Source organism: Leucopleurus acutus (genome assembly GCF_964270905.1).
Source record: "Leucopleurus acutus genome assembly, chromosome: 20".
Lineage (NCBI taxonomy): Eukaryota > Metazoa > Chordata > Mammalia > Artiodactyla > Delphinidae > Leucopleurus > Leucopleurus acutus.
Genome location: NC_139162.1, coordinates 12,147,387 through 12,167,573, shown reverse-complemented (window position 1 = coordinate 12,167,573; position 20,187 = coordinate 12,147,387). Strand labels below are relative to the sequence as shown.

The 20,187-nt window shown below is 40.9% G+C and overlaps 2 protein-coding genes across 2 annotated transcripts; one reads left to right on the top strand and one right to left on the bottom strand.

Moving 5' to 3' along the window:
• Nucleotides 1-72: 72 nt before the first annotated feature.
• On the top strand, nucleotides 73-7,344 carry TERF2IP (TERF2 interacting protein; the record flags this gene model as incomplete). The annotated part of the gene is made up of 3 exons (XM_082862154.1): nucleotides 73-748; nucleotides 5,032-5,156; nucleotides 6,485-7,344. 3 exons carry the CDS (start codon nucleotides 73-75, stop codon nucleotides 6,878-6,880), a joined length of 1,197 nt encoding a protein of 398 aa, XP_082718280.1. The 3' UTR covers nucleotides 6,881-7,344.
• A 5,457-nt stretch (nucleotides 7,345-12,801) lies between these two features.
• Nucleotides 12,802-19,886, bottom strand: DUXB (double homeobox B; the record flags this gene model as incomplete). The annotated part of the gene is given in 7 exon segments (XM_082863026.1): nucleotides 12,802-13,055; nucleotides 13,338-13,443; nucleotides 14,494-14,525; nucleotides 14,528-14,578; nucleotides 15,012-15,094; nucleotides 17,040-17,238; nucleotides 19,838-19,886. Coding segments are annotated over 7 exon segments (774 nt in total).
• Nucleotides 19,887-20,187: the final 301 nt, after the last annotated feature.

Below are 20,187 nucleotides of genomic sequence, written 5' to 3'. Positions count from 1 at the left end.
CCTCAAGCACTGGGGCTCTGTAACGCCGCGCGCTGGCAAGACGGCACCTTCTTCTGGTGCTCGGCGTGAGCTATGGCTGAGGCGATGGATTTGGGCAAAGACCCCAATGGGCCAACCCATTCCTCGACTCTGTTCGTGAGGGAGGATGGCAGCTCCATGTCCTTCTACGTGCGTCCCAGCCCGGCGAAGCGGCGGCTCTCGACGCTCATCCTGCACGGCGGCGGCACCTTGTGTCGCGTGCAGGAGCCCGGGGCCGTGCTGCTGGCTCAGCCCGGGGAGGCGGCGGCCGAGGCCTCGGGCGACTTCATTTCCACGCAGTACATCCTGGACTGCGTGGAGCGCAACGAGAGGCTCGAGCTGGAGGCCTACCGGTTGGGCCCGGCTCTAGGGGCCGACCAGGCCCCAGAGACGAAGCCCGGGGCTCAGGCTGGGGGCGCCGCCGCCACGGAGCCCGAGCTGCAGCCGCACGCGGGGCGGATCGTCTTCACGGACGCGGACGACGTGGCCATCTTGACGTACGTGAAGGAACATGCCCGCTCGCCCAGCTCCGTCACCGGCAACGCCTTGTGGAAAGCGATGGAGAAGAGCTCGCTCACCCAGCACTCGTGGCAGTCCATGAAGGACCGCTACCTCAAGCGCCTGCGGGGCCAGGAGCATAAGTACCTGTTGGGGGAGGCCCCAGTGAGCCCCTCCTCCCAGAAACTCAAGCGGAAAACTGAGCAAGACCCCGAGGATGCTGATAGCGGGGGTGAGGCTTGCTGCGAACGCGCGAGCCCTCTGCTGTCCCCTGTGTGAGGCGGGGGCGTCGGCCTCTTTCCTCTCCTGTTGGGCGTCCATGTTGGCGTCTTGGGGAGCATCGTCCAGCCCCCTCCTCACCCCCACTTTGACATCCGGGTAATATTGCACCGTTTTCTAAGGTCTCTCTTAATTCACTTTTCCAATAACTGGGGTATTGGCATGGTCCGATATTCAAAAGGTGCAGAAAGAGTATGTGGAAAATTCTCCCCCCTTTCCTTTCCCACCAGCTACCTAGTTTTTTCCCCCCAGAGACAACGGGGAACCAGCTTCTTGGGTATCTTTTAAGAGATTTCCCAGACTCGTTTTAAAAAATAGTTCTTCTGTATTCAGGTACATTCAGTGTAAGACGTTTTAAAGCCATGCCTGCCAGACCAGCTTATTTTAATTTCTTGGCTTAAATGACTGCATATTCACATAAGAAGATTCTCAGTGGGAAGTCGCTTCCACGTTTCGCTCAGGTGAAGTGTATTTCTAACGCAGTTGAACAGAATATTGGGATTCAGGGCCGGTTAGGACACAGTGCATAGCTGTTGAGATGCTTCACTTCTGATAAAACGGGTATTGACAGCGTAAACTGACAGACCCTTTTGTTTAAAGAGTCATGCTGCTTCCTCAACTTCTCTTTCCTTCTGTGGCTATTCTGCATAACAGTTGAAATCTGGGAAGGCAAATCCTATTCAATATGCTTAGTAGGAATTTTGTTTTTGGTAAAAGTGACATTTGAGATTCGTTCATTCAACAGATGTTTGAGTGCCAGACATTTATCCTGCTGGGATATAACAGTAAATAAAACTCCCTTCAGTCATGGAGTTTAAAATGCTAGCTGGGCAGCGGGAAGTGCTACAGAAAAACATAAATCAGGGTAAGGGCCGGAGAGGAGGAGGTTTTCTACAGGATGAGAAGGGAAGGTCACTACTGTAAGCTGATGCTTGAGCAGAGACCAGAGGAAATGAAAGAACTCAGCAGTTGGTTATCTGAGAAAGAGTATTTCAGGCTTACGGAGAATTAAGTACAAAGGTCCTGAGGTGGAGTATAGCTGGTGTGTTCTTGGAGCAACAGAGACCTGTGTGGCTGGGATGGAGGAAGCAAGAGGGAGAATTCTTGGAGAGACTGGGCTGTGTGTATGGGTGAAGGAGATCATGTAGGGCCCTGATTTTAAATCAGTGGTGTGGAGATGGCTGGTAGACCAATTGGAACTTGGGACAAAATTAAGCTGGATTCACCCTACTCTGTGTTTTGATATTCAGGCATTTAAATGTAAAAATTAAAATCATAAAATGACCAGGAGAGAATGTGGATGAGTATCCTTTTTTTTTTGTGGTTTTTTTTTGGCCGCGGCTTGCAGGGTTCCCTGACCAGGGGTCAAACCCAGGCCCATGGCAGTGAAAGCACAGAGTCTTAACCACTGGACTGCCAGGGAATTCCCGAGTATCCTTTTTATTTTAAAATTTTATTTATTTATTTATTTTGAATTAATTAATTTTATTTTATTATTTATTTTTGGCTGCATTGGGTCTTTGTTGCTGCACGTGGGCTTTCTCTAGTTTCGGAGGGTGGGGGCTACTCTTCATTGCCGTGCGCAGGCTTCTCATTGCTGCGGCATGTGGGATGTTCCCCGACCAGGGCTTGAACCCGTGTCCGCTCATTGGCAGGCGGATTCTTAACCACTGTGCCAGTAGGGAAGTCCCCGAGTATCCCTTTTAATAGTTACATGTTGATAGTTCTGAAACCAGGAAGACTAAAAAAAACTTTATATATTTGATTACTTAAAATTTAAAGCTTCTCATGATAAAGTCAGAGAGCAAACTGGAAAAGTATTTTCAATACGTTGTAACAGAGTGAGTTTCCTTAATATCCAAAGAGCTTGTAGAAGTTAGTAAGTAAAAGAAAAACTAGTAGAAAAGTGAGCAAAGGAAATGGAACAGGAAGTTTCCAGAAAAGGAAATAGATAAATGGCAAATAAACAAATGCAGAAATATTGTTACTGAATAAAAATAAATTAGACCCTGAGGGGACTTCCTTGGCTGGCCAGTGGTTAAGACTCCGTGCTTCCACTGCAGGGGGCACGGTTCGATTCCTGGTCAGGGAACTAAGATCCGCCCCCCCACCCCATGCCATAAGGTGCAGCCCCACAAACAAAAAATTACACCCTGAGCAGAGGACCAGTACAAGCCATGCCTGGACTCCTGCCCATGGAAACTGAAATAAGTGTGTCTGGTGTGTTTTTTAGAAAAGTAGATCAGAGCAAGGCAATGTCATATTTTATCAGTTAGATTGGCAATAACTAACAAAATGGGTAATACCCAGAGTTAACGAGGTATATGAAAACAAGTACACTCCTACATTATTAATAGAAGGAAATCGGTGCAATTTCTTTGGAAGGAATTTTGACACCATCTGACAACATTTAAAATACATGTTCCCTTAAACATGGTAATTATTGCCTCTAGGAATTTATCCTCAGTTATACTCCAAGTGTAAAAGAGTACATAGTGAAAAGTGAGTCTCACTGCTCCATACCCCTTCCCCCGCTTCCTCTCCCAGAGGCAACCACTGTTGTCCCCTGTTTGTGTCCTTTTTGCTCATAGTAACACTAGCAGACTAGACAGAAGTTTGTTCTGCAGTTTGCTTTCTTTTTTTAACTTAATAGATCTTGAAGCTTTTCTGTGTCTGCTCATTGTTTGCTTCATTCCTTTCTTGTTCATTGCATTATGTTTCATTATGTGAGCCATAATTTGTTTACACTTTTTATTATGGAAAATTTCAAACATTTACAGAAGTAGAAAGAGAATAGTATAATGCACGTACCCATCACCCAACTTCACCTGATTATAGTTTGTGGCCAGTTTTTTCATCTACACCTTTCATCCTGACTTCTGGGATTATTTTGAAGCCAGTGCCGGGCATTATCCCATTTTTTTTATCGGTTTCAGCAAGTATCTCTAAAATATAAGGCTTCTTTTTAAAATTTTATGTAAAATAAAATTGACTTATTTTGGTGTACAGTTATGTATTTAAATTCTTTTTATTGTGGTAGAATATACATTAGATAAAATATACCATTTTAGCTGTTTTTAAGTGTTCAGTTCAGTAGCACTAAGTATGTTCACATTGTGATGCAGTCATCACCACGATCCATCTCTAGAACATTTTCGTCTTCCAGAACTGAAATTTGTACCCATTAAACACCAACCCATGTTGCAACATGTGTGAGAATTTTGTTCCTAGTGTTTCCACATCTTGGATATTGTGAATAATGCTGCTGTGGTATGGGTTACTAATACCTGTTTGAGACTCTGCTTTTTTTTTTTTTGGGTGTATTCTCAGAAGTGGAATTGCTGGATCATATGGTGATTATATATGTTTAATATTTTAAGAAACTGCCATACAGTTTTCCAGTTAGGTGTTTTAACACATGTACAGATGGTGATGTAACCACCAAAATCAGGATACAGAACAATTCCATCACAAAAAATCTCTCTCGTGTTGCCCCTTAGTAGTCAGTCTTTGTTAAGTGGAAAATAGCAGAGTTAAGTCCTCAGAGAACAAAGAGTAAAAGGGAAATGGGAGGATGTTTAGCTTTAGGAGGCTCTCCTTTCTGTAGATTGTATGTGGTGGATTGTGGTAGACCCCCCAGATCTATCTTCCCCTGGGAGAACTGCCTTACCCAAGGTTCTGTCATTCTAGGCTAGCATCCAATGACTAATCTATGCGGGGTTAAAATAACATCTTGGCTCCCTTGCCCCAACTTGGTCAACTCTGTAGGGCCTTCCTAGCTCCAGACTTCTACATGGTTTCAGTTGCGGCCTTGTTGGAACTCTCACAGCTCTCAGCTTCTTTCTGCCCAGTGAACACTCCTTAATCAACACCTTACCTGTTAATCTCCATCTCAGAACCTACTTCCCAGAGAACCCAATTTATGGCACAGTTTTGTTAATTTGCAAGATCTATAAATACAAAGTGAAAAATGAATTAAACTTGAAGAGTATTTTTATTTTACGTATCAGAACCTAGGAAAATTATCACCATTTTTATTGTACAACTTTTCAGAAGCAAGAGTAGAAATTATTGAGCATGCATGTCATGTTTTTCTTACCCTTCTGATCAAAAACATATTTTCTAATAGGAAAAAAGTGCAGGCTCACTTCTGGCCCAGAGCTCACAGAGCATTTACTATATTTTTGGTTTCTGTAAAAAAGGCTAATTCTAATCTGGTGCTGTTCTGTTTAATAGAACCACAGAATAAGAGAACTCCAGACTTGCCTGAAGAAGAATTTGAAAAGGAAGAGATCAAGGAGAATGAAGAAGCAGTCAAAAAGATGCTTGTAGAAGCCACCCGGGAGTTTGAAGAGATTGTGGTATGTTAACTAGATTTAACTCATGTTTTTTTCCTATGTCCATTCTCCTCCTTTGAAATTGGTCTTCCCATCTGTTCTTTTTATACACCTGAGGCCCAGAAAGGTAAGAGAGAAATTCAAGATGGAGGAGGAAAATGGAAGGTGAGACTGATCAAGGTTCTGGGCATGTACTTTTAGTTTTTGGTAGGATGATTTAAGGAGGAGGGGAGGGAGAAAGATGGGGGAGAATTATTTTTAAGCAGTATAAAGCATCTTACTTTGAGTACTTTCATCTGTAAGTTTTTCTAAGTTAAGTTTGCGGATTTATCTTTTTAAAATGTTTTTATTCTCAGGTAAAAGTAATTTTTTAAAGAGGTTAATTTTTTATCAAGCAATTTTAGCTCTTTGTATACTTAGAGCTTTTTTAGAATTTTTTAGCTCTTCCATATTCAGTTAAGTTCTAAAACTTTGTTGAAATCCCATATTTAATCATAGTTATAGAGAAAGGCAACCATAAAATAATGAGTAATAAAAAAATCCAAATTATATGTGCATATCTTCTCTAAGAAAAAGGATCTTGTTAATTAACTTTTCTTACTAACACTAAGAAAAATGGTTATGCATCAGTCTAAAACAGGAAAATAATTTAAAGTTCATTTAATTTAAAGTTGGTTCATTTTCTGTAAACTTTCAAATACTCTCAACAACTCTCAAACATGGCCTACATAGGTCTCCTTTCACATAACACGCTTTGTAACATGCCTAAATATAGTGTAGTGTGGAGACCCTCATATATTCATACAGCAATGTTTCTTGAGTACTTACCATGTGAAGGCATTGGTAGGCACTGGGGATGTAGTAATGAGCAAAACATAACATTTCCTGCCCTATGGAGCTTACAATCTGAGAGTGAAGTCAAATTTTTAACAAATAATCTAGTGCATACATGTGTATACATATATGTGTATGCACATAACATTTATTTTTCACATTCAGTGTAGCTTCTAATGTTCTGTTGGAATACCATATACATACACGTACGTACATATGTACACATGCATACACACACACACACACACACACACACACACACACACACCCCATCCACACTCACACTTCTCCTTACCCTATTATATACATACATATATATACACATACATACACATATGCACACATCCAACATGAGTAAATGTAAGAAGGAACATAGCACATAAGAGGAACTGAAGGAAGTCCAGTGTGATTGGGGTGAAAAGGGCAAGGAAGTGGTAGCTGGGAGAGACCAGATATTTTAAGAGTAAGTATTCATGACTTGGTAATTAGGAACTGGTCATATTCATCACTTTCTCTAGGTGGATGAGAGCCCTGATTTTGAAATACATATAACAATGTGTGATGATGATCCACCCACACCTGAGGAAGACTCAGAAACACAGCCTGATGAGGAAGAAGAAGAAGAAAAAGTTTCCGCACCAGAGGTGGGAGCTGCCATTAAGATCATCCGGCAGTTAATGGAAAAGTTTAACTTGGATCTGTCAACAGTTACACAGGCCTTCCTAAAAAATAGTGGTGAGCTGGAGGCTACTTCCTCCTTTTTAGAGTCTGGTCAGAGGGCTGATGGGTATCCCATTTGGTCCCGACAGGATGACTTAGATTTGCAAAAAGATGATGAGGGTACCCGAGATGCACTGGTCAAAAAATTTGGTGCTCAGAATGTAGCTCGGAGGATTGAATTCCGAAAGAAATAATTGGCAAGATAATGAAAAAAAAGGTTTGGCACATAAGGCATTAAAAATTTTTTTTGTGACTATTGAACTTCAGAGATTTTTACATTGGAACTGACACTCATCTTTTGACCAATGCTATTGTTGCTCTGTGAGTCCTAGATTTTGTAGCCAAGCAAAGTTGGAGGATGAAAATAAAAGAAATTGGATATATTTAGAGCTGTTCCTGGCAGTATCAATGTGTTTGTAAAAGGAAAATCAAAAACAGAGAGGTTGGTTTACATAGTAATAACCGCTTTCTGGAATGGAATCCCTGCTGTATTGGTGAGAGGAGCTAGTGACAAAGTCAAAGGCGGAAAGTTAGATGGGTTGTTTCAGAAAGCATAAATAAAGAGCCTCCTATCCTTTGGCAGAAGCTTCTCTAGATTATGATAGATTCCAAATCAAGAATCTAGGAATGTGGAAAGATTTAATTACAAGGCCTTTGAACATGGACTGTCCCAAACCGTTGCATCCCCCAGTGAACTCTGATTGCTGGGCTACTTTGAAAACCCCATATTCCTTTTGCCAACTTATATTTGGGGAGCCTGTTCGTTGGCTGTTCTTTTCTTCAAGTCTGTGTCAGTTAAGTCTCTACCTTGTGTTTCTTTATCTACCATCCAGTTTTGTTTAAAACACAAAAATTTAGAGAGTCTTGGGAAAAGTCTTACTTGGTTACTAGTAATGTGTTTTTATTTATTGAGGATAGTTTTGTGCTAAGAATAGTGTTAGATTTAAAAATTAGAGGATTAATTCCTCTTTGTTGTGTTGATTTCATTATTGAAAATAAATAGAACTTTGTATTTGAGTCTCCACAAAGTGTTTTCTTTGATTGTGTTCACAAAACCTTTTAGGTATAAAAACCACAAAGGAACTAACATTTTTGGCTCTTAGTAATTAGAACTAATAAAGAGTTCCATTTAAGACTAATGGGTTATTAGAAAGAAACTGTTTCTTCTGGGTGGAGCAAAGAGAAGATCTGTGTCAGGGACTGTGAAAGATGGCATAACAAGGTGAACTGCTGAGAGTCAAAAGGGAAGAGAAGCCAATATGGAACCATCCGGTGTGTAATAGAAGGTGTCAGTGCCTGTCCCAAATGCCTGAGCACTCACCATTCCAGCACTTGCCACCATCAGGAGTCCTACTGCAATCACCTTCCTAAGGCTCCCTCTCTGCTTGAAGTGCTGTGGAGTTAATGCCCCTGAGAGCAGCTTTCAGCTAATGGTGAATAGGAATCAGAGGATGCATCCCAGCTTCCTTGCTCACCAGAGAACTGACAGCTGAATATTTGAGTTACCCCTCGAGTGGAGTTACCCCATACCATCTGAGGCCGCCAGTAGAAGAAAGCATAGTTGCCCACAGTGGCATGAATGCACCTGCATAGACCTCCTCTTATTTTACATACCCACTTCCCTACTAGTGCATCCTGGAATCATCAGTTAAATTCACATTTTTTCCTTAGAGTCTGCTTCTGGGAGAACCCAGCCTAAAGCAAAGCATTTAACCTTTTACTCCTCCTTAGAATGTTGAAAGGATACAACACACACCCAGCAGTAAATGTAGCTCACTACAGTAGTGTTTCTTTTTTTTTGGCTGTGGTGCATGGCATGTGGGATCTTAGTTCCTTGACCAGGGATTGAACCCACGCCCCCTGCAGTGGAAGCATGGAGTCTTAACCTCTGGACCACGAGGGAGGTCCCCACAGTAGTGATTCTTAAATGGGGCTTGGGAGGGGTTGGGTGGTGGATATTTGTTTAAAATGGGTTCTCCTCCATTGTGATGTGACCCTAGAGTGGTTGAAAATCATTGCTTTAGATATGAAATGGAAATGTCATCTAGCATGTCTGTATCTCAATAAAGTTACCACAGCCTATTGGCTTTACAGAGCTAGAAATTCCAGTTTTGTCAGTCATGTGCAAAAGGGTCTGATTTATTATACCCTGACTCCCAGAAGACATGTTTAAATCTAAACACACACCAACTTCTAGTGCTCATTATAAACCAGTAATTTTCAAATATCTGGTTTTGTAATTTCTCTGGTCATTTCATCTCTTGGGCTGGGATATATGTGGGGAAACACATTATCAGAAATATTTTGGGGAGCACAAAACTTAGCAAGGAAAATGAGTTGGATCTTAATGGTTAATGGCATTGAGCTATGGCTGTATCTACTCCAGAGACCAGCAGTTCAAGTCTTGAATTGAGATACTTCTGCTTTGTGCTGCCAGATTCTTGTTCTTTGGGTTTTCTTTCCTTGACTTCGTGAGTTTGGCTTTTCTGCTTATGATGTGGGATAATGTTATTTCGTACTCATTTCAGCTCTTGAGTTCTAGGCCTTCCTCACTATTCCCTCTTGGCTCCCCCTTACTCCAGCTTTTGAAATTTTTCTAGACCTTAAATAACCTCCATAACTTCATTAGTGGCAGAAACATTCTGTCTTCTCTTTCTCTGCAACAATGAGGCTATTCATTATTTTCCTCTGTTCCCTATTCCATTTAAGTGGGTGCAGTTGAGTTTTAAAAATTGAAGCTGCTGTTTGAATTGTTCTGATCCTCTTGCTTTTGGACTAATGCTTTTGGCTGAATCATATGCCTACCTGGCTATAGCAATAAGGTGTATTTCATTGAACGTAACAGAAAACCTAACTCTAAAGGACTTTAATAAATAAGGGGATTTATATTTTGTATATATAACAAGAAGCCCTGAGGTTGGGTGGCTTTAAGGTTCTAGTTTTCTGCTCTGCCATCCTTAACGTGTTCTGTCAGCTTCTCCCCTTGTGGTTGAAAGGTGGCAGCTACAGCTCCAACAGCTGAAGAGGGAGGGTTTGCTCCTAAGTGTCTCCTTTATTGGTGGGCAGCCTTTCTCAGAAGCCCCTCATAGACATCTCACTGGCCAGAATTGTGACACGTGCCCCTTCCTAACTCCACCTCTCTGCAGGGTAAATGAAATTGACTGAGAGTGATTAAGATCTATACTTCTTGGGCTGCGGATTGTGTATCCTTCCCTGGGAATGTGGCCTGAAAGGGGAGGGTGTATACCCAAATAAAAGTCAGGGAGTTTAGGGTCTGCTAAGAACTTCCATTGTACGGACGAGTCACCTTCTTCAGGGGCAAGAATATTCTACCCAGGAGCAGGCAGCACAGCTAGTGACTAAATCCCCAATGCCCCCTCCAGAGGATATACAGTGATTTCTGCTCCAGAGGTGAAGTCTGCACTTTGGCCATCACCCAAACAGTGGACACAACCTGGACCAGGACTGGCCTGCGAGATGCGTGACCTCATCCACGGCCCCTCCCGTCCAAAGGTTTTCAGCCCCAAGGGGTCCAAGAACTAAGGGACCAGGTTGTTGGGACCCAAGGGGCCTCTAGGAAGAGGGCAGGTGCCTTTTATCGGAGGCAGAGCTGGGATGGGGCAATCAGATGCTCCAGCCATGGGCACCAAGCAAGGTCCACTGGACTTGCCACCCTGCAGGATCCATGTTCTCAGCCCTGCTTTCAGGCTGTAGAGGCCTCAACCATGACAACCTTTAAGGCCTCCACTGGCTGTCAGCCCAGTGCACATTCATGGTCACCTCAATCTGTTATAAGAATAGGATGTCTGGTCATCCAATCCATGAAAGGGACATTTGACTTGCAGGAGATTCTGAACTGGTCAACGTGATTCTCTTGGTCAGATACTGTTCCTTACCTTTTTCTCTAGAGACTTAATCCCACTGCTTGCTTCAGAAGTGAAAATTTACCTATTTCTGTAGAGAAGGTCATCCCATCTGTCTCCCTCCAGAGGCTATAGTTAGATGTGTAGATATAGAGATAGGCATAAAGAGTATGGAGGGGAGCTGTAGAGACAATGTAGATGAACAATAGATAATATATTTACATAGATCCATACATATAAACATGGAGATACAGATATGCATATAAATGAAGAAGTAGATTATAGACACAAATGTATAGTTTTCCCTTCACAAATAATCAGACTTGTTTTCATAAGTTGTAGAACTCTGTCCACGTATGTGTTTGAAGTACAGGAAAGATACTAGGACCTCTCATCTCTGACCACATGAGAATCATGTGGGGGAGAAATTTAAAAATCAAACTAGGCATGGTATCAACACTGTTAAATATATCAGATTCTTTTTGTAGATTTGTGCCACTAATACCTGCACATACGCATGTGACTTTTATTTCCATAAGTGGTTAATGAAGATACAGCTCATATTAGGAAAAATAACTTGTGCTGAGTGTTATTTGGCCATAAATACTGATGTTGGAATATTCTGGCACTTGTGCTTCAGTGTATAAACATCTAGAGAACTCTTGCATGTAACGTACCCAGATACCAGTAGGATGTCCACCTCACGACTATATTTGTGCAAAACTGGTATCTTTGTAGAACTAGATGGTATGCGTACTGATCTTCTTTCAACACCTTCATATGGAAAGTAAACAAAGCAAATATGACAAAACAGAAAGCAAATTGATAAAATGAACAAAGAAGTGATTTTTTTTTCTTTTTTTTTTTGCGGTACGCGGGACTCTCACTGTCGTGGCCTCTCCCGTTGTGGAGCACAGGCTCTGGATGCGCAGGCTCAGTGGCCATGGCTCACAGGCCCAGCCGCTCCGCGGCATGTGGGATCTTCCCAGACTGGGGCATGAACTCGTGTCCCCTGCATCGGCAAGCGGACTCTCAACCACTGTGCCACCAGGGAAGCCCAGAAGTGATATTTTTTAAAGACATTTTTATTGCCAAGGTAAACCCACATATACCAAAATCTGTTTTCAGAATTTACCTTTTCAAAAGAGGGGGGAAGACTGAGAATGAGAATGGTTATCCCAGGTTTTAGATGAACGTATAATGTATTTATAATAAGAGGAGAAATATTATGGACATGTATATATACATATATGCAAATATATACAAAAAACTAAAAAAGTGGAAATATTAGCATCATTAGACTATGTTCAGTGATGATATGGTATTGCTATTATAATTTCCTTGTAATTTTTTGTGTGTTTTAAGTAGTCAAAGTAAAAATACACTTCTAAGTGAAGATTACTCAGTATTATGGATTTGTCCAAATCCATTTAATCATTCCTGTAATGATGGATGCTGAGGTAGTATCTAGTTCCCAGTTTAAACCCTCGGAGCTTTGGGGAAAAGCTCACTTTTATGAGCTCACATCATCAAGAAGTACAGCTTCCCTTCGTTTTCTACACAATCAACTAATTTCAAGTTTGCCCTCTCATGATGCCAGGAGGGAAAGAAGTTCTGATGTGTCCCTCAGAGATCTATTCTCACCTGAGTTAGGTTACAGTTTGTGGGTTTTCCAGACCGTGGAGGACATGGTGATTACAGAGAGAAGGTCATATTCTTGAGTAAAATACTTTTTTTCTGGAAGAATTCAGCAGACATGTCCACCACCTAGTGCCCATGGTGCTTCCATAGGCAGTGTGGAGCTTGGAAACAATCCTTCACTTAGTGGAGTATAGAAGATAACCACTGCCCACAAGAAAAACAACCTCCATGTGGGTTTCCAAGTGGTTTTTCCTTCCCCCTGCTTTAGTTTTGCCTCTGACAGGATGACCTCCTTATTCATTGTTTTTTAAATTGCTGTGATCTGCATCAAAAGAAAGGAGGACTGGATCAGGTTCAGAATGCTATCTTCTTCCTCCTGAAGCTCAAGCCCTGGTGAGCTTTGCAAAGTGTTCAGAAGAACCTGAAAATCCTGGAGGGTCCTCTTCCTGTGGATCAGGATTCAAAAAAGTTTGTACCTTTTACTGACAATCTGTGGATGGCAGGAGTTGACCTAAAGGCTTCTTGAGGTTTCTATATATTGCTGGTGCGGTTGGCTGAGGGCATGAGATGGTTCTCCAGCTGACTCTGTGTGGTGTGGCCACCAGTCTGTCTCAGTGGGTCCCTTTTTGAGGATCCCGCTCTGCAATCAGAGCCTGGCAGCACTCATCCCACCACTGCAGAAAGTAAGATATGTCCACCTGGCTCAGATCCTGTGGTGGTGGTTTTTTGTGCTCAGCTTGAGGCTGAGAATAGTCTTCCAACTGCAGTACTCCCATGTCAGTCTGTTCTTGGTGATCCTGGCCTTCTTGGTATTGGGGCCAGAAGGGGTACTGAGTATCTGGGTCTCCTCCCATAGTCAGCAGTGCTGGCACATAATTCCCAAGTGTTAGAGTAGAGGGAGAGTTCTCTCCTCTCTGCACAGCCTGCATGGGCTGCATCATGACACTTTGTCCTTGGATCACACAAGGGACAGAGGATACGTGGGATGGGAGAAGAACAGGTAGAAATGGTTGGTTCCTGCTGAAAGAACTGGAGGAAGCAAAATGATGAGATCTGCCTGGGAGAGTACATAGGTCAATTTCGTGCTGCTGAGCTGTCATACCAGGTCTCCCATTTGGGCCATCTACCAAGGAATTCACAGGCTCACTTGTGCTCTGCCCAGGGTACAGAGATCTTGGGTCCTGAAACCACATCTCCGTGAGAAAAACAGAGACATGGATATCATAAGACAAGCGATTCTGGCTGTTCTCAAACTGTGTAAAGCAAAGGGCCTATTATATAGGCCCAAATCTCAAGAGGTGTGTGTGTGTGTGTCTATACATACATATATATATATATATATATATATATATATATATATATATGAAATTAATTGCCCTTGTTCATGTGTTCAGTATGTGTATATATGTACATATGTGTGTTGACACATATATATGTGCATATGCATAAGTATGTGTGTATATATATGTGTGTTTATGTGTGTATATGTATACATATACAAACACATATTTAGGTCATAGCACATTCAGCAATCAACTATAGATGAATTGAAACTGGCTAAAAAGGCATATGCTTTAGGATCCACCCTTCAATTTCAACGATGGATCAGGGAACAAGGTCTCCTGACGAGGTTGACATTTTCCTCCTATTAATCAGTGTTTGCACAGGAATACATACCTTGTAAACGTGTATAAATCTGAATAAGGATTAATAAACACAGATAAGTGTTTATGAGCGTCATTGTGCTGATAGACCTATGAACATGCTTCCTAGTCATGAGCGTTGAATGTATACGGAACCACTATCCCCATAGCTTAGGTAGAAGAAGGTACTAATGAGGGTGCTTTTGTTCCCCTATTTGACTATGCTTGTAGATTTTTTTGGGGTGTTAAAAGTGGGGGAAGGAGAGATGGGCAGGATATCTAGTTGGTAGAGGCCAGGAATGCTGAAAAACACTATACCTGGCATGGACTGCCCCTCCCAAGAAAGAATTGTCTGGCCCAAAATGACAGCAGTGCCAAGCTTTAGAAAACCTAACGAGAGTGTTCTCAAAATAGGCATTAATTTTCACATTTTCCCACAGTTTTGCTGCTGGTGATTCTGAATAGATGCACCACTGACAATTTGATTAGAAAATTCTTCCTTTTGCAGGAATGTGACTTGCAATGCCAGGTGTTTACTATCCCAGGCCTTTGTCCTTGATTGCTGTGGTAATCTAGGTTAGTCAAGGTTTTCCAGCAACCACTCGGGGTAACATCGTTTAATGGGTTAGGGATATTTGCTGCCATAGACATAAAACTTACTTGAATTCTCGATTCTGGAATGCCTGTTTGGCTAGTGTTTTCCTGTTTGCAATATCAAAGAATTGGTTCCTCTTGAAGGCTTGAACTAGAATGTTTGATTGAGATCATGGAACCGATGTGTGGTCTTGTGTGGCTCCTTTTGGTAAGTATTCTAAAAGAGAACGCAGGGACAATAGGGTTTTTAGGACATTTTTGCATTCAAGCTGGAAACTCAAACTTGGGAAGATAGTGCTGACCTCTTACTCCCTCTGAATCCCCCTGAGATGACAGAAGAGGAGGATGTTGCCCTGCTCAGAGCAGCAGGACCAAAAAGTCCAAAGCCTTTCTTGCGCAGAACCTGTCTGTCCCAGCCACTGTGGGACCATGCTTATATTGATGACCTTAGGTTACTCAGAACAAGCTGTAACTGGCTCCAAAACTAAGGATTCTTTGTGGAGAATTTGGGCACAACATGCAGAATTGATTCCCCTCTCAATGGGACCCACTGATGAACTGCATTTGGACTGGTGGGTTCTTACCTTGAGTATAAGGCTGAGGCTGGTTCTGTCCATGGGTTTGGTCTTCTCCTAGGAGCAGCTGAACCCCAATCAGCTCTGTCTTGCTCTGTGGTTTTTAAACCAAATCTGAGTGGGAAAAGACGACGTGAAAGTCATGTAACTCAGTCTGTATCATTCCAAATATCAATGCAGTTAAACAAAACGAATTGATCAACTGCTCTTGGGATAATATCCCTAAGAGAAAGACGATGTATTATCCTGGGATTGATGCTATTATTAGCATACAATTCAGGATGGTATACAATCTGCTGTCAACTCAAGTTAGCATTTCTTGTATGGTCATCCTCAGGGTATCCAAAATAAATTTCCCTGATTTAAGAAAAACAGTGTAGTTCTCTCGAAGGAAGTCAATCAATCTCTCTCTCTCTCTCTCTCTCTCTCTCTCTCTCTCTCCCCCCCTTGTGTTGTATCAACTTTTCATTAGAATACCATTTCATAATACACAATACATATGGGATTGATCGTAGAAAAAAATTTCTTTACGTATGGCAGTAGAATTAGCCATAGTCAAGAGCAGGGCTAACTCACCTACACTTTTACTTATTTCATCCCATAGTCAGCAATAGATAATGAAACTCCTAGGGACCCCATATATCTTGCTTTAAAACTATTATCACTAACATAGCCAATTGTATTCTGCTTGTTTCCTCATTACTGGAGTTGACATTGCAAGGTGCTTTCTAAGTATTTCTGAGTGTTTTATTTTGATAATTTGATAATTCATGGTAAGATTAGGGTGTCAGTTATAACCAATATCTGATGTAGCACTCATATCCCAGGCATTGTGCTAAAAGGTTATATCTATTCTTTAAATTAATTAATAAAAATATTTTCCAATAAGAAGTCTTAAGCCCAAGTGGAAACTGGAAACTAATGAGTAAGTTACTGAACACAGTTGCAGAACCAACCTCATCCTACATTGTTTCCTGGACTTGCCATCCTCCACCTCAGTTCAAATGGGCCTAATACCTCTCATGCAGCTAATCACTAGATAGTCCCCCAAAGTGCACTTTATTCTGGGATTTGGGAAAACTGTTTCCTACACCTAAAACAAATGCATTAAGAAAAGGGGAACTTTTCTTCTCCCCAGCGTCCCCTCAGACTGATGCCCTTACATATAGTGACTTATTGGAGACTATTTTTTTTTTTTTTTTTTTGCGGTACTCGGGCCTCTCACTGTTGTGGCCTCTCCCATTGCCGAGCACAGGCTCCGGACGCGCAGGCTCAGCGGCCATGGCACACGAGCCCAGCCGCTCCGCGGCATGTGGGATCCTCCCGGACCGGGGTACGAACCTGTGTTCCCTGCATCGGCAGGCGGACTCTCAACCACTGCGCCACCAGGGAAGCTCCTGGAGACTATTTTTGATAACAAAAATCTGAACTCATTATTCTCCTCTGAAAGCACCTTTTTTATTGACCTTTATTGATTTCAATACTGTTTCAGTTGGTATAATTGTATTATTTATAGCTATCTTTTTGCTGACTGAAGAAATCCAGTTTATTTTTATTTTTACATCAGTAGTTCTATTCAAAATGATACAATATGGGATTTTATTTCATACACTCCTGTGTATGAATCACATTTCAGATATTAGTGAAAAAAAAAAAACTAGCTTGAGAATTGGGAATTTACATGAGTGCTTACCCCACAGTTTCCTCATAGTTATATATTAATCATTATTCTGCAGTATATATTCCAGTACTTGATACCATATCATTATCATAGTGATCCAATTTCCTATAATCTCTAAATCTCAGAAGTTGATTTAATTATCTCCTATTGGAGAGCCTCAACCAGTATATTCTTTTCTCCAAGAGTGAATGCCCCCAACCGATTGGTAAAAGAAGTAACAGTTTTCTACCATTGGTAAAAAAGGTAATTCTTGTTTTTATTTTGTTTTAAATATTATTTAACAGGAAAAACCTTTAGGAAACATACCCAACATAAGAGAATCACCTGCCAGTGCTAAGCTTGGCCTTTCTCTTTACCTTGAACCTGACAGATAATGAAATAGAAACCTGATACTAACCTGAATTTTAGATTCTGGAATGCCAATTTCCTTGGCCAGTTGTTTCCTGTTAGCTTTTTCAGGGTAAGGGTCATGTTCAAACCATGCTTGGAGGATATTCTTTTGACTCTGGTTGTAAATAATCTTGCCTTGCCAGGTTTCTTTTTGTAATAGTATGTCTGATGAAGAGAAAATGGGGAGAATTATGAAGGATATGTTTATGGATTAAAAACTGGGTGAGCATATATCTTACTTCAGTTTGAAAGTCTGTAAATCCAACGATTATTCTGTATTTTTACTTTAGGGATATACCTAAAGTCATTCTAAATTGGAGACATGGGAATTCCCTGGTGGTCCAGTGGTTTGGACTCCATGCTCTCACTGCCAAGGGCCTGGGTTCAACCCTTGGTTGGGGAACTAAGATCCCACAAGCAGCCCGGCGTGGCCAAAAGAAAAAATTGGAGATATACAGGTCAAATATATATATAATAGAAAAAATGACAGTCTGTCATCTCTGAGTTACCAAAGGAAGAAGTTACTAGAAATCCACAAAATTACATGCAAAGAAAATAGGAGTTAGGAAAATAAATGGAAATAAATGAAACAAGTAAAACATTAAAACAAAAACAAGAAAAACATTAAAAGGATAAATTAAATACAATACACAAAACTGATACTTTATGATAAAATACATTTAAATAAATATAAAATGTTAAATTATTAGATATAAACTAAACATAAAATATTATGTATTCCATATATATTTTTCTCCATCTAAAGTGTTAACTTTAAGACTTTTGAAAACCCACATATGGGACTCACGGCTGTCTCTTAAATTTGAAATTGCATTCTCTCACTTCAAAGCACCCATCAATCCCCTGATACAACTTATCACTGCAAAACAGCCCCTGCTTCAACAACCTATTCCTCTAATCATAATTGGGATTTTACTTTTTATAAACTCTGGAAAATAAACAAAGCATGTGGCATTATCAAAGAAGAGAGCAAAACACAGATGGGAATTTACCACTTGCAGTGCTGTTCAAATCCATCTTGGGAAGAGGTATCCAGATTCTGCAGATATGAGTGGACAACTAATCAAGACACAGGATTTATAAAACACCCAGAGCGACCCACCCATTTCTTAAATACCCTCCTATTTAATCCCTTCATTAAATATTTAACACTTTTCAGAAGAGAGTTGAAGTAATCAGGTTAAGAGGAAATACAGATTCTACCAGATTCTAATTTTGCATCTATTATAATATCTCCCCAAATATGACTTAGAATCTGTGCTTTCTACTTTACATAGTACATATGTATGTATCAATATATATTATAATATATGCTTTGTTCTCTATAATTTTTAGTACTCCTGTTTCTTAATTATTTTGGCTTGATGATATTATTTTAATATTAGATCGATATTCCTATTCACTTTGTAGGCTCCCTGTTTTCCTTAGCCCTTACTGAAACATTTCTTTCCATTATTGTTCGTAGGGTTTATGTGTTACCTTGGCTATTCTATATTCCACAGTTATTAAAAAAATCACTGATCTAGGTGTTGCTGTGAAGGTATTCTATAAATTGAATTATATAGTCAGTTGGATTTAAGTAAAGGAGATTATCCTCGATAATCTGGGTGGGGCTGATGCAATCAGCGAAAAGTCTTAAGAGCAAATCTGGGTGCATTCCTAAAGGAAAAGAAATCACGCCTATGGACAGCAGCTTCATCTCCTGCCAGAGACTTTCAGCCTGCCCTTCCAAAGGGCCTACCCTAGAAATCTCATTCTTGCCTAGCCAGTCCCCACAATTGTATAAGCCATTTCCATTTAATAAATGTCTTTATTTGTGTATGTGTATGTATGTATGTACACACACAAGTGTGTATATAATTTCACAAGTTCCCTATGTGACTTGAGTTCAGAATGCTACTGATTCTGTTTCTCTGATTGAACACTAAATGATACAGATGTTGGTACTGAAACTGAGCAGGACTCTGTGGGGCTCACTGTCTCAGGTTTTATGGTAATGGGGTTAGTTTCCAGGTTGTCTCTGGCCAGTCATCTTGATTGGCCCATGTTTCGTCTGACTCAGGGTCCTTCCTGGTGGCGCACCCATCTCTCAGTCAAGATGGATTTCAGCGTGAGGGCTTCTGGGAGGTTGGCAGGACACATCGTCTCCTCCTTCCTCCTTTTGGCCCCTCCTGAATTCTGGTTAGTTGCACTTCATTCTTTATCAGGACCTCCTATTGTGAGACAACTCAGGTTAGCGGTTATCATCATACCTGGCCAAGGCGGGCAGTTTTGGTCAACGGTTCCCTAACAGAAGAAAAGTTACAAATACCAGCTATTACCATGTGACCATTTGCATAAATGAGGATATACTAATTATGAGGATTGCATTATGAATATGTTTGTATAAATATTAACAAAATATTTTGCTTTCTTCCTGCTCTTATTCCCTGATGATCCAATATAAGATGTATTAATAATAGTTAACATTAAATCACCGTATTTAAGGGGCATCAAAAGAGAAGTATTCACATCAGCCAAGGATGTTGCATCCTCTTTGGGGAAAGGATTAGCATGTTTCTCTTGTAGGCATGATAGTTGCACCATATTAGGCAGAAATACCACTTTGTTATTATCTTTATTTGGAAATTATTTATGGTTTCAGGAGATGTGTATTGTTTCCAGGTTGACAAGGTATGGACACAGCTGGTCAGTTTTGTGTCAGTATGGCTAGGCTACAGACCCTAGTAATTCAAATACTCACCTACTCGGAGTTTCTGTGAAGGTATTTTGTAGATGTGATTAAAGTTCATAATCACTTGACTAAGGGAGATTATCCTATATAATCTGGGTGGGCCTAAGTCAATCATCTGAGAGGCCAGAAGGACTGAGTGAAGGCTTCACTGAGAGGAAGAAATTCTGCCTATTGATAGATGCATCAGCTCTTGCCCAAGAGTTCTAATCTGCCTTACGGATTTTAGACTTGCCAAGGCTTCTCTGCAGTCACATAAGCCAGTTCCTTGCAATAAATCTCCACATACACACTGATTCTGCTTCTCTGGTTGAATACAATCATCTGATACAATTATTAAATTATTTACTTTGAAGTGATGA